Raw genomic sequence first — 11924 nt, 5'->3', positions numbered from 1 at the left:
TATCATTTCAGGGAAACTTCAAGTTGTAATTTCAAGCACAGTTCTCCAAGTGTGGTCCCCTGACCAGAAGCATCAGCATTTACTTGATAATTTAGAAATGCAAATGAGTGGTCCTACTCCACATCTAGCGAATCAGAAACTGTGAGTTGGGGACCAGCAATCTGTTTTTAAAAATCTTTCAGGTGATTTTAGCACACATTTAACTTTGAGACTGCTTCAAAGTAAGTGCTCCTCTTAATTCAGATATTGAAGATGACCTCTCAGATGTCAGCTTAGCTAAACTGTTTTACCTTCAAGATAGTTACCAAAGCCAAAACAGTTCTTCTGCATTACCCACCAGAACTTAATGCCAGAAAATAAACTGAAAAATAAAACATGAGTACAACATAAAACAACATATGCACAACATAAAACAAGAGTGTAAGTGCATGCAGAAGAAAAGACATTTAGAAACGAGTTTCCAACTGTCGGATCCATGCTGTACTTCTGAAGCGCAGCCACATGCAGTTCTCCTCAGTGGACCAGCTTCACCAGGGGTTCCATCAGCAACATCCTCACCATTAAAAAAAGAACAGCCCTTATTCACTCTACAGCAGGTTGGGATGATCTGTGAACATTTATTGAAAGAACGTGAAGAGAAAGTTCGAGAAAAGTATGAGGAAATATTAAACACAAAACGTGCAGAACAGTATGATGCATTTGTGAAGTTTACGCATGATCAAATATTGTGATGCTATGGAGAGCAGCCTGCTAGTTATGTTTCATGAATCACGTTTTCTGCATTTGTGGGCTGCCTTCTTCCTTGTTGAGTTGTTGCAAGAGGTCCCAATTATGACCATGCAGCAATGCCAATACCCCCTGTGAATACAGGTTATTTCAAGCTTTTGTCAGTGGCAACCACTCTTAGGCAGCAACAGGTTTTGGAAATTTCCACGATGTCAATACCACCTGGATGTGGACATTTGCTACCTGTGTTAATGCCAGTGGCCTCATTTGCTGTATCATGGCAATTTGGCTTCTTATATTAATATGTTTGAAAAGGATTAAAGCTGGTATTCTAAGAACAGGCCCTTCACTGGTTGTGTAAATAAAACTGTAGAATAACACTTCAGATGAAGTTAGTGTGATTTTAATTGTGCGCTAAAACCAAGATGTAACCAGTTATTAATAATTTAGAATGTAATCCCAGGACATTATTAAGCAAATAACCTACAGAGCTTCCTGTGAAATAGTGAAGAAGGAGGGCATTTCTGTATTCCAGGACTTTTCTTGGGGTTTCAGAATGGGTTTATATGATTTCCTTTTTTTTTTTGGTAGCTTTTATTTATTCTCTCAGTCTTTTTAACAAACGTTTACTGCTGCATTCCCCCCCCCCCCCCCAGTGTATCATTGTTTTACTACTCTTGTAGTACTGGAATTTAGTTGGAAGAATAAAACATTTACTTCTAAAAAAAAAAAAAAATGTATGTCCAGAAAGCAGAAGTCTTAGGAGAAGGATTTGAATCAACACTGAAGGCGGAATTCTAATTATCCAAAGATTTTATTAACTGTACCATTTGATTTACAGATGTTTTGCCATTCTCTCATTCAGATTTCTCCCAACAAAGGTAGTCCAGAGTAAATAATGTATTCCCGGTAATTAGACCTGTAACCGAAGTAAATTCTATTTTCATAATTTAAATAAAAATAAAATGAAAAAGTTAAAACACCTGTTTAGGCTCTTCCAGTCAGGTAATGAATGATCTCCTTTTTGATAAATCAATGTGCAGTAAATCATGATAAGTGGGATTTGAGTGTGATAGACACAATGATCAATCATCTCGGGCAGATCAGTTGTCATACTTCATAACTTCTATACCAAATTCTCATTTTCAGTTACTGTTTGCATTCATTTCTTCTCTGCACTGGTATCTCCCCCTTGATGGAAGAAATGAAAAAGGTTTATATGTTAGGTGCCATTTTGCATTAATATTTGCTATACATAGAAGAAGGTTCTTTTTACATATGCTTGTATAATGTGCTATGAAGCATCTCTGGTCCAGTATTACCTACACTTTAGTCATTATTAGCATTTAACAGGAAACGACTCAAATCAGGCTTAATCAAGTGATATTCCTCAATAATATAATCTTTGTTCCAAATTCCACAACCACCCTTCTTGGGGTGGGATTCAAATCATTCAAAAGCTTATAATCTCTCTCTTTAGTTTTTGACCTGAAGAGAATTAGCTGGTCTGATTTTCATTTTAATTCAGTAACTAACAAAAATATAATAATGCCTAAGTGCTTACTAAATGTCTATAACTGTTTTAAGACCTTTACATAAATTATCTTAATCTTCAAAAAACTCTAAGTAGTGTATTATTATTATTCTCCTTATATAGATGAAGAAAGAGAGACCCAGAAAGGATGAATCACTCATTCAGTTGAACCGTTTCAACAACCAGCTCTGGCCTCCATCCCTGTTGTTATAGATGTATTGTATTTTAATTAATTAATTATGTCATTCTGCACATACTTAGAGAGCCTACTCTGCGTCTGGCATAGCCAAAATATTAGGGAGTCAGAAGTAAAAAAGACTAACTCTGCCCCAATGGAGCTTATAGGCTTGAGAAGAGGAAGGGGGGAGAAACAAGCAATAAACACATGTATATCAGATAGTACTAAGTATAGTGAAGAAGAATGAGTAAGGAAAGTTAAAAAATGGGATAGAGGAGTTCCCTTGTGGCACATTGGGTTAAGAACCTGTCATTGTCACAGCTGTGGTTCTGGTTAAACCTGTAGTGTGGGTTCAAGCCCTGGTCTTGGAACTTTTGCCTGCTACACACACAGCCAAAAAAAAAAAAAAAAAAAAAAAAAGATAAAGAGATAGCATTTTACAAGTGCTGGTTAGATAAAGTCTCTCAGATATGATCCCATTTTAATCAATCCACTCAACCAAAACCTTGAGAAATGTGGAGAATGTATCACTTATGCAATGATTACATACATTACACGTCACTTATGTAATGCTATTATAACTAGCTGAAATACCAATTACATGACAAAGTCAATCCATCTCTCCCCCCCCCATTCCTATCATAGTCTAATACAGGCTTGTCTTTAGTCTCTAAGCCCTTTCTCTTCCTTTTGTTTTAGTGTTTGTTATTCCATTCTTTTTTTCCCAGGCTAGGGGTCTAATCTGAGCTGTAGACACCAGCCTACACCAGAGCCACAGCAACACCAGATCCAAGCCACACATGCAAACTGCACCACAGCCCACGGCAATGCCGGATCCTTAATCCACTGAGCAAGGCCAGGGATCAAACCCACAACCTCATGGTTCTTAGTCGGATCCGTTAACCACTGAGCCACAACGGGTACTCCTGTTATTCCATTCTTTTTCTGAGTCCTCCTCAATTTCTCCCACTTTTCTTCTTTTCCCCATGCTCCTCCTCCTTCTTTCCTAGAAAAATAGCCATGCATTGGCTGTCATATTTATGTTTTTTTTTTTCCTTTTTGCTTTTAAGGCCTGCACCTGCAGCATATGGAAGTTCTCGGGCTGGGGGTCGAATCAGAGCTACAGCTGCTGGCCTATGCCACAGCCACAGCCACAGCGACAGCCACAACAGATCCAAGCATACTCTGTAAACTACACCACAGCTCAAAGTAATTCCGGGTCCTTAACCCACTGAGCGAGGCCAGGGATTGAACCCGAGTCCTCATGGATTCTAGTCAGGTTCATTATTGCTGAGCCACCGCGGGAACTCCCTATATTGTTTTTTATTTATGAAATATAGATTAACATTCATTGTTAAGCTTTTAAACAAAATTTCAATGCATAACTCCTTTACTTTTGTACAATTCCTGTTCCCTGTGCATGGTGGCAAATTTCATGGTTTACGAAAGGAAATACCACTCAAAGTGCCATTCTTCATTCAAAGGAAGGGAGCCTTTTCTTCTATTTAGCATTCAATGCCCAAGGCACAACATGAAGTTCAAGAACTCTAAACTTTTTCCAGAGGTGACCTCTATCTCTCCTAGGTCTTCTTTTCTCACAGTTACGGTTTGGAATGCAGTTGGGACTATAAATCAAGGAGGCCACTACTGCAGTTTTTTATCTGAATAAAATACAAAAAATAAGTCTTCTCTAAGAAATCTCCTTATAATTTCTGTGTTCCCAGGTAATCTAAATATCCAAAACTGTGGGACAGAACAATCATAAAAAGCACATAGTCGTAGAACTCCAGTTATAGTCAATGATAGATATCTAATTCAAAATTGTAAAAAATATAGTTTTTCCTATGACTATGTGCAAAATTAATCTTATCCAAAGAGGTGTGGCCTTTGCCCTTTGCTGGAAGGTGATCTGCAGGCCTGTGGAATGTCCTGCATGATAAGAATATCTTTGTTTACCAGGAGGCCTTGAGCTACAATGGACAGTCTAATAGGATCATTTATGCTGGGGGTTTTGGGCCAGGCCATTATCTGCACTACCTCCAGATGAACTGGATACTAAAGATCAGCTCCTCAGGCAGTCATGCATAGGTGATAAAGCCCTAATAAATAAAAGTCTGCACACCAAGGCTTGGGTGAATTTCCCTAGTTGGCAATACATACTGTGCTGTCACACTGATGCAGGAAGGTGTTAACACTCCATGACTCCACTGTGAAAGGACTACTGGAAGCTCAGAGTTTGGAACACTCCTAGACTCAGCTCCATGCATCTCTTCCCTTTGCTGATTTGGCTTTGTGTCTTTTTGCTATAATAAACCCTAGCCTTGACTATAATAGCTTTTAGTGAGTTCTGTGAGTCTTTCAAATAAATGATCTAATCTGAGGGTGGTTTTGGAGAGGCCTCTAGTCCTGCAGTTGGTGTCAGCTGTGAATGCAGTCTTATGGACAATTACTTAGCTTTGCACTATGTCACCCAGGTATTAATCTTACTCTATTTTTATTACTCAAAAATTGGGATGAATTTTTTTTTTTCCCGTATTTTAATGGTTTTGGTAGTTCCCACATGAGCCCAGGTCTATTCACCTGCTTGCAGATTTCCAAAGAGTAATAAGTAATAAACACTTGTTTGGGCTTTAGTGAAAGATAAAGGGAAATGAAAGCAGTTAACTGTAAGTGTGTGTGTGTGTGTGTGTGTGTGTGTGTGTGTGCGCGCGCGCGCGCGCTTTTTAGGACCTCACCCATTGCATGTGGAGGTTCCCAGGCTAGGGGTCAAATCAGAGCTGCAGCTGCTGTGCTATGCCACAGACCTGATCTGAGCCATGTCTGCAACCTACAGCTCATGGCAACACCAGATCCTTAACCCACTGCATGAGGCCGGGATTGAACCCGCATCCTCATGGATGCTAGTCAGATTCGTTACCACTGAGCCACAGTGGGAACTCCACTGTAAGCTTTCTTGATGATCTTCCAAAACTGAGGGCTCCTGGAGGTCAAGGACCTTTCTCTTTGTATCCCCAGTGTCTGTGTGAGTGACTAGCCCAGAGATATTCAATGACTATCTCTTAAATAAATTGATTTATAAATAAATACTCTATTAATAAATAAAAGAGTATTTATAATAAATACTAATAAATACCAAAAAACCCCCTATTGCCATGGTACAATTTATTATGGCATTTGAACACACATCAAGAATCCTCATAAATCTTAATGATGGAATCTGATGAAGGTAAACTCAAAACAGAAAATCACAAAATGATTTCATGTGTGACTAGTAGAGATTAAAAAAAAAAATCCATGCAATATATTAAACCTTATCCAGCCATTGTTTAAGGTAATAATAAACATGACCAAATAACATTTGGCCTAGGATTGGAAGTACGAATTAACATGTAAGAATTTACATATACTTCATTGTAACAAGTTAAAGGAGAAAAAGATAAGCTTTCATCAGAGGCCCCAAATTGGTAAATCATTCTTAATAAAAACATTTAACATAGAATTAAAAGGAAACGACATCACACAATAAAGACTACGCACACACACAAAGTGTTATTATAAATCATGAACTATCAAAGCTATTTGCACATAAAAGAGGAAAAAGATGGTGACACCTACTATCAGGTCTAATACGGAACAGTCTGTGATTTTATCTGACATAATAACATGATAAAAGAGGTTAAGAAAAATAGTTATTGCTGAGGATATCAAACTTTTTTATTTGCTAATGATCGTGTAATATGCAATGAAAATCATGGCAGCCCATTAAATATTGATTAGCATTAATAGAATTTAGTAATTAGCTAGATACAAAAAACATGTAAATAATCACTCAGTTATCTTCACTCCCACCCCCCCACCCCACCCCCGCCAATTTCATAGTGCTTCAGCCTGATACGATGTGTTCACATAGATTAGAAGTTACAACCACATGAAAAGCAGCATTACCTTTGTTGTAAGGACATATAGGGCTAGGTTCAGTGTTACACAGTAACCCCTTATGTTGTATCATTTTTCACTCATTTATTTCTTTTCTTTTCTGTTTTTTAGGGCTGCACCTGTGGCATATGGAAGTTCCCAGGCTAGGGGTTGAATCGGAGCTGCAGCTACAGCTGCCGGCGTACACCACAGCCACAGCAACTTGGGATCCAAGCTGTGTATGTGACCTACACTGCAGCTCACAGCAACACAGGATCCCATTGTGCCAAGTCAGGAATCAAACCCACATCCTTATGGATACGACTCAGATTCATTTCCACTGTACCACAACAGGAACTTCCTCATTTATTTCTAATTATATTTTTCACTCATTTATTTCAAATTATATGAAATAATCCATTAATTCTAAGAAGTTATCAGCCACAATTCTTTAAATCTCACCTTTACATCATTTTCAGTTTGTCCTGTTACTATGACTAGATGCATGCCAGAAAATTTTATTAACTCCAGGTCCTTTTTTTTTTTTGCACAGGTGGGAGGCATGTGGAAAATCCTGGGCCAGGGAGTGAACCCGCACCACAGCAGTGACTAGAACTGCTGCTGCAATAATGCTGGATCCTTAACCTGCTAGGCCACAAGATTACTCCAATTCCAGATATCTTAAATTCACTTATACATTCTTCTCTCTGAATTTTGGATAAAAAATGATATATGTAATTAATTAATTATAATGGAATCAAAATAAAAAACTTACTGGGTGATTTTAATTAATTACATATATCATGTTATAGAATAATATTTGTCTTCTATACTCATATATAGAAAACAAAAATTCTAGAAATAAATGTATCTATATTTCTAGAATTTTTTTCAAATCTGTGTGATTATTCTTTGTAGTCTTACATATTTTACAGTTTTTTTAAAGATATTAAATTTAGTCACTTGAAATCTATTATCTGTTAATTCGTGCTTTTTTTTGCATTGTCTATTGCTCTTGTTCCTGTTGTCTTGTTTCATGGTATGTTTGGTTAATTTTGGTTGTGTAGCTGCTCATTCATTTTCTTGGATATTTATCTACGGAGATTTATTGGGGCCTAGAAGGAAGTTTATTCTTCCAGGGAGGATTTGCATTTGCTTTTATCAGGTGCTCAAGGGCATCAAACCAGTTTGGAATATCCCTAAAATAAATTCCCACCCTGGTTGTTTTTTTCTTTTGTCTTTTTGCCTTTTCTAGGGCTGCTTCTGCAGCATATGGAGATTCCCAGGCTAGGGGTCTAATCAGAACTGTAGCCATCGGCCTACACCACAGCCACAGCAACAAGGAATCTGAGTCGTGTCTGTGACCTACACCACAGCTCACGGCAACGCCGGATCCTTAACCCACTGAGCAAGGCCAGGGATTGAACCCGAAACCTCATAGTTCCTAGTTGGATTCTTTAACCACTGCGCCACAGTAGGAACTCTGCACCCTGGGTGTTTTGAATCCTCGCAGTATTAATGATGAAATGAGTAAGAGCGAAGGCTGGCTTATAGTCCAAATTCTCAGCAGTAGCATCCGCTTGCCAGGCAACAAGGCTCAGGGCCAACTTTGCAATCATCAATGATGAGTTGTATGTGTGCATGTTTATTACTAGTTTATTCTGGTCTGGTGTCTCAGCTTCACTGGAAAAGAGTTCTTATCAGGCTCCCCACCAGGGCCAGTCTTCACATAACACCATAAAAAACACAGCTTAGGTTTGGGTGACGCCAGCTGAGGCGCTTGTGGTTTCAACATGGACCAAACCCCTGGGTCTGAGAGTTCCTTACTTTTGTAGTGGCTCTTTGTTGTTTTTATAATTTTAAAAAATACGTTTCTAAATTTTAATTGTCCATCCAAGTACCCAGATTGCCTTATTATGGAAAATCTATCCCCATGATCCATGAATCTCTCTGTTTGGGAGATGTGAGAACCCTAGAGTTTCTAAATTCATTCTTCTCTCAGCCTACAATACCACTGCCTACCATTGAGATTTTCCATCTCAATCAGCACTTCACTCCCAGTCCAGCCTCATCTACTTTGCAATTTTCTTGGCCACCTCTGATTATCGATTCCTTTCCTTCCTGCCACAGGCTCCCCCGCCCCCACTTCCTTTCAGAGGTTTTATCTTCCCCAGCAATGAAAACACTTAAGGCTATCCGACTTAGTGCAGCAAAAGCCAACTGCTGCCAGAAGGGGCTGCCTGCCCTTCCCTTTCTACTTCCTCTCTACCCTTGATGCTCGGGGACATTCGGTAAAGCGGTAAGGGTGCTGAAAAGGGGGCTTAAGCCCTGATTCCGACACATTAACCGATTGAGAGTTTGGGCTTCTCTCTTTTGACCCAGAGAATATTAAAGCTGAATGCTGCCCCGCCCCCAGGACTAAGAATTAATTAGGACTTTCTGGGAAAGAAGATAGAGTAGCTGAGAGGATTTCAAGGGATTTCAAAGACGGCTTCCCTTTCCTTTTCCCTTCCGTCGGATCCTTTAGGATAGTTTGGGCTTCTCCTTTACCTCCCCTGCCGCTGCTCAGAACCTCAAGCAGAACTGCACCAATTACAAAGCAAGCAAACCAGTAAAGCCTTTGCAATATATCTGTGAAAACTCACATTGTCTTCAGCCTTTTTTCAGATATGTCTACATGGCTTGAAAAAGAAAAAAGAAAAATAGAATAGAAAAAGTGCAGAATGAAGTTGTCAGAGCATGCTGTTTCCTGCTCTGGGTAATCTGTCATCCGCAAGTTCTGGAACAACGCCAGGATCAACTTGGAGACCTACACACGGAAAGGAAAGGTGTACCCTTGAAATGGCATTTTGAGTGCAAACTAACATTTAGTTAGGTGACATTAAATAATTCATCGGTACTTGCCCACAGTGAACCCGCAACCTATGGCACATAGTTATTGCGTAGGTTCTTCATAAGTATTTCCTAAGTAGCTGTTATTGGAGCACTAAAGCATGGCAACGAAACTTTAAATTTGGGGGAACTCAAAAAGTAGTCTTTGGAATTAAACAATTACAACTCATTTGCTGAGAGCATGCGTGGCTCTTAAAAGAGCCTTTGGGGTTAACAGTAAAGATGCTTACTTGGCAAATTTATTTGGAGCTGGTGTACTTGGTGACGGCCTTAGTGCCCTCGGACACGGCGTGCTTGGCCAGCTCCCCGGGCAGCAGCAGCCGCACGGCCGTCTGGATCTCCCGGGACGTGATGGTCGAGCGCTTGTTGTAATGCGCCAGCCGCGAGGCCTCACCCGCGATGCGCTCGAAGATGTCGTTGACAAAGGAGTTCATGATGCCCATGGCTTTGGACGAGATGCCAGTGTCCGGGTGGACCTGCTTCAGCACCTTGTACACGTACACGGAGTAGCTCTCCTTGCGGCTGCGCTTGCGCTTCTTGCCATCCTTCTTCTGCGCCTTAGTCACCGCTTTCTTGGACCCCTTCTTCGGGGCGGGAGCAGATTTGGTGGGTTCAGGCATAGCAGCGTTAAAAGTTAGAACTGCAAGGCTAACACCTGGGAAAATAGTCAGTCAGGGTGAGGCCACATTTATTTATAGATGCGGTATTCAAATGAGGTTAGTAAGGTTTCGCTCACGATTGGATTAATTTTATTGTGGCGTCACAAACACGAATGTAAATGAAACTTGCAGGTCTACGTTTCCATTGGCTGTTAACTTACTTTGCTTCGACCCAATCAGAGGGCTTGGACTAGGCTACTCACAGCTAGTATAAATAGTTTTTTCAAGTAGTTGCACTCTGTATTTCACCGCTAAGAGAAGGCTGCTTAGCCTAGAACGGGTTAGTTTTAATAACTCGGTGCATTGGGTTTGCACGCAACTAGCAGCCATCTAAGTGTCCTGCTGATGAAGTTGGTGGGCAAACGCCTTATCCTGCGCCTGGGACAGCTAATAATTTGCAGCCACCACATACATCAACTTGAAGGTGAGCTGGGTCACCTTCAAGTTCACGTTCGTTAACCTTAACATTTGTGCAATGGATACTTAGAAGATAGCGCTAGGGCAACACGAACGGAATCAGTCCTGACTCCCAAACGTGTGCAAGATGTGGGCCTTCTACCCAACCAAACTCGGGACAGACAAAATACCCGGCCCGCTACACCTCCCACAGGTTTTAAATGAATCGCTATGAAGACCCACCTCCCGTCCCCGGAGGCCCGCCCTTTAACTCGCAGCCTTTTCCTCCCAGCCACGCCCCCTTAAGAGTGTGCAACAGCTCTTTTCCGGAGATCTGTGGGTGGCTCTGAAAAGAGCCTTTGGGTTGTGTAGAGCTTGTAAGCCGTTGGCCAAAGGGACTTCCTATTTCTTCTTGGCTGCCGCCTTCTTTGGCTTGGCTGCCTTGGGCTTGGCGGTCTTTGGTTTAGCCGCCTTAGGTTTCACCGCTTTGGCCTTCGCTGGGCTCTTGGGCGCCTTCTTAGGCTTGGCGGCTCTCGCTTTTTTGGGGCTCTTTGCTTTTTTGGCTCCTGCAGCCGCGGCAGGCTTCTTCGCCTTCTTTGGAGTCTTTTTGGCGCTCTTCTTCGGGGTGGCCGTCCCCGTCGCCTTCTTGGGCTTCTTAGCCGCTCCCGCGGGCTTTTTGGGCTTAGCCGCGCCCGTTTTCTTGGCTTTGGGTTTCGCTTCCCCGGTGGCCGCCTTCTTGTTGAGCTTGAAAGAGCCGGAGGCGCCAGTGCCCTTGGTTTGCACCAGGGTGCCCTTGCTCACCAAACTCTTCAGACCCAACTTGATACGGCTGTTGTTCTTCTCCACATCGTAGCCAGCGGCCGCCAGCGCCTTTTTGAGCGCAGCCAAGGACACGCCGCTGCGCTCCTTGGAGGCGGCGACAGCCTTAGTGATGAGCTCGGACACGGGAGGTCCAGACGCCTTGCGCTTCGCAGCACCTGCAGACTTGCGGGCCTTCTTTTTCACTGGCGTCTTCTCCGCAGGGGCCGGAGCAGCCGGCGCGGCAGGCGCAGTCTCGGACATGTTGAAGGCGGGCGTGGGAGAGCAATTCGAGCCGGAAACAGAGGCACTGGCCGGGACTCGGGCCGCGCCGCTGCGCCCGCCCGTTTATATAGGGCGGAGCTGCGCCGTGATTGGTGCGCTGTCCAGCCCGCCTCGCTGGCAGCCGCAGAGTGTCCTCTCGGATCCCGAGTTGTGTTTGTTACACCTCAAAAAATGCCAAAAATATCAAAATTCTCTCGACCGAATTGCCCAATTTTTCTCAGAAAATGATCCCCGAAGCCTCAGGCTTCACGCAAGTCTCAAATTATGAGGAAAGCACAAAACCTTATGCCAAAACCCAGCAATATTTCCCACCGTGCTCGTCAAATTTCAACTCAGAGAAACAAAACTTTCTATTTTCTTCGTAAATTATAAACTGATCTTTAACTGTGGAGTTTTTTGACCTCTCAAGTATGATTCTCCAAGTGGTTAGCTTCTTATATGTCCAAAAACCATGTCACTGGCATTAAGATTTTTATTATAAATCTGCGCTTAAGTGAGGGAAGTAACACAGGCTCCTCGGAGAGTCCTGCCTATTGAGCCG

The 11924-nt window shown here is 42.0% G+C and overlaps 2 protein-coding genes across 4 annotated transcripts; both read right to left on the bottom strand.

Annotated features, from left to right (window-relative positions):
* Positions 1-1521: 1521 nt before the first annotated feature.
* H1-4 (H1.4 linker histone, cluster member) lies at positions 1522-11425 on the bottom strand. 2 transcript variants are annotated; one of them, XM_084967640.1, is made up of 2 exons: positions 9476-11425; positions 1522-1917 (listed from the first exon to the last, which is right to left on the bottom strand). In XM_084967640.1, exon 1 carries the CDS (start codon positions 11360-11362, stop codon positions 10703-10705), a length of 660 nt encoding a protein of 219 aa, XP_084823766.1. In that variant the 5' UTR covers positions 11363-11425; the 3' UTR covers positions 1522-1917; positions 9476-10702. The 2 variants fall into 2 exon arrangements, with proteins under 2 accessions (XP_084823766.1, XP_084823767.1); XM_084967641.1 differs by lacking the exon at positions 1522-1917 and adding an exon at positions 6833-9162.
* H2BC5 (H2B clustered histone 5) lies at positions 1524-9911 on the bottom strand. Of its 2 annotated transcripts, none has more exon segments than NM_001243656.1 (2): positions 1524-1917; positions 9476-9911. In NM_001243656.1, a coding segment is annotated over 1 exon segment (381 nt). In that variant the 5' UTR covers positions 9866-9911; the 3' UTR covers positions 1524-1917; positions 9476-9484.
* Positions 11426-11924: the final 499 nt, after the last annotated feature.

Source organism: Sus scrofa, chromosome 7 (assembly GCF_054392235.1).
Source record: "Sus scrofa isolate SSC_HxYL_T2T_F1_AM1 chromosome 7, Sscrofa_HxYL_maternal_Yorkshire_Landrace_v2.0, whole genome shotgun sequence".
NCBI classification, from domain to species: domain Eukaryota; kingdom Metazoa; phylum Chordata; class Mammalia; order Artiodactyla; family Suidae; genus Sus; species Sus scrofa.
The sequence above is the reverse complement of the archived record's forward strand: the minus strand, read 5'-3'. Positions and strand labels throughout refer to the sequence as shown.

Coding starts and splice junctions, on each gene's coding strand:
- H2BC5 (XM_084966401.1), bottom strand. CDS start 9,865: ATGCCTGAACCCACCAAATCTGCTCCCGCCCCGAAGAAGGGGTCCAAG.
- H1-4 (XM_084967640.1), bottom strand. CDS start 11,362: ATGTCCGAGACTGCGCCTGCCGCGCCGGCTGCTCCGGCCCCTGCGGAG.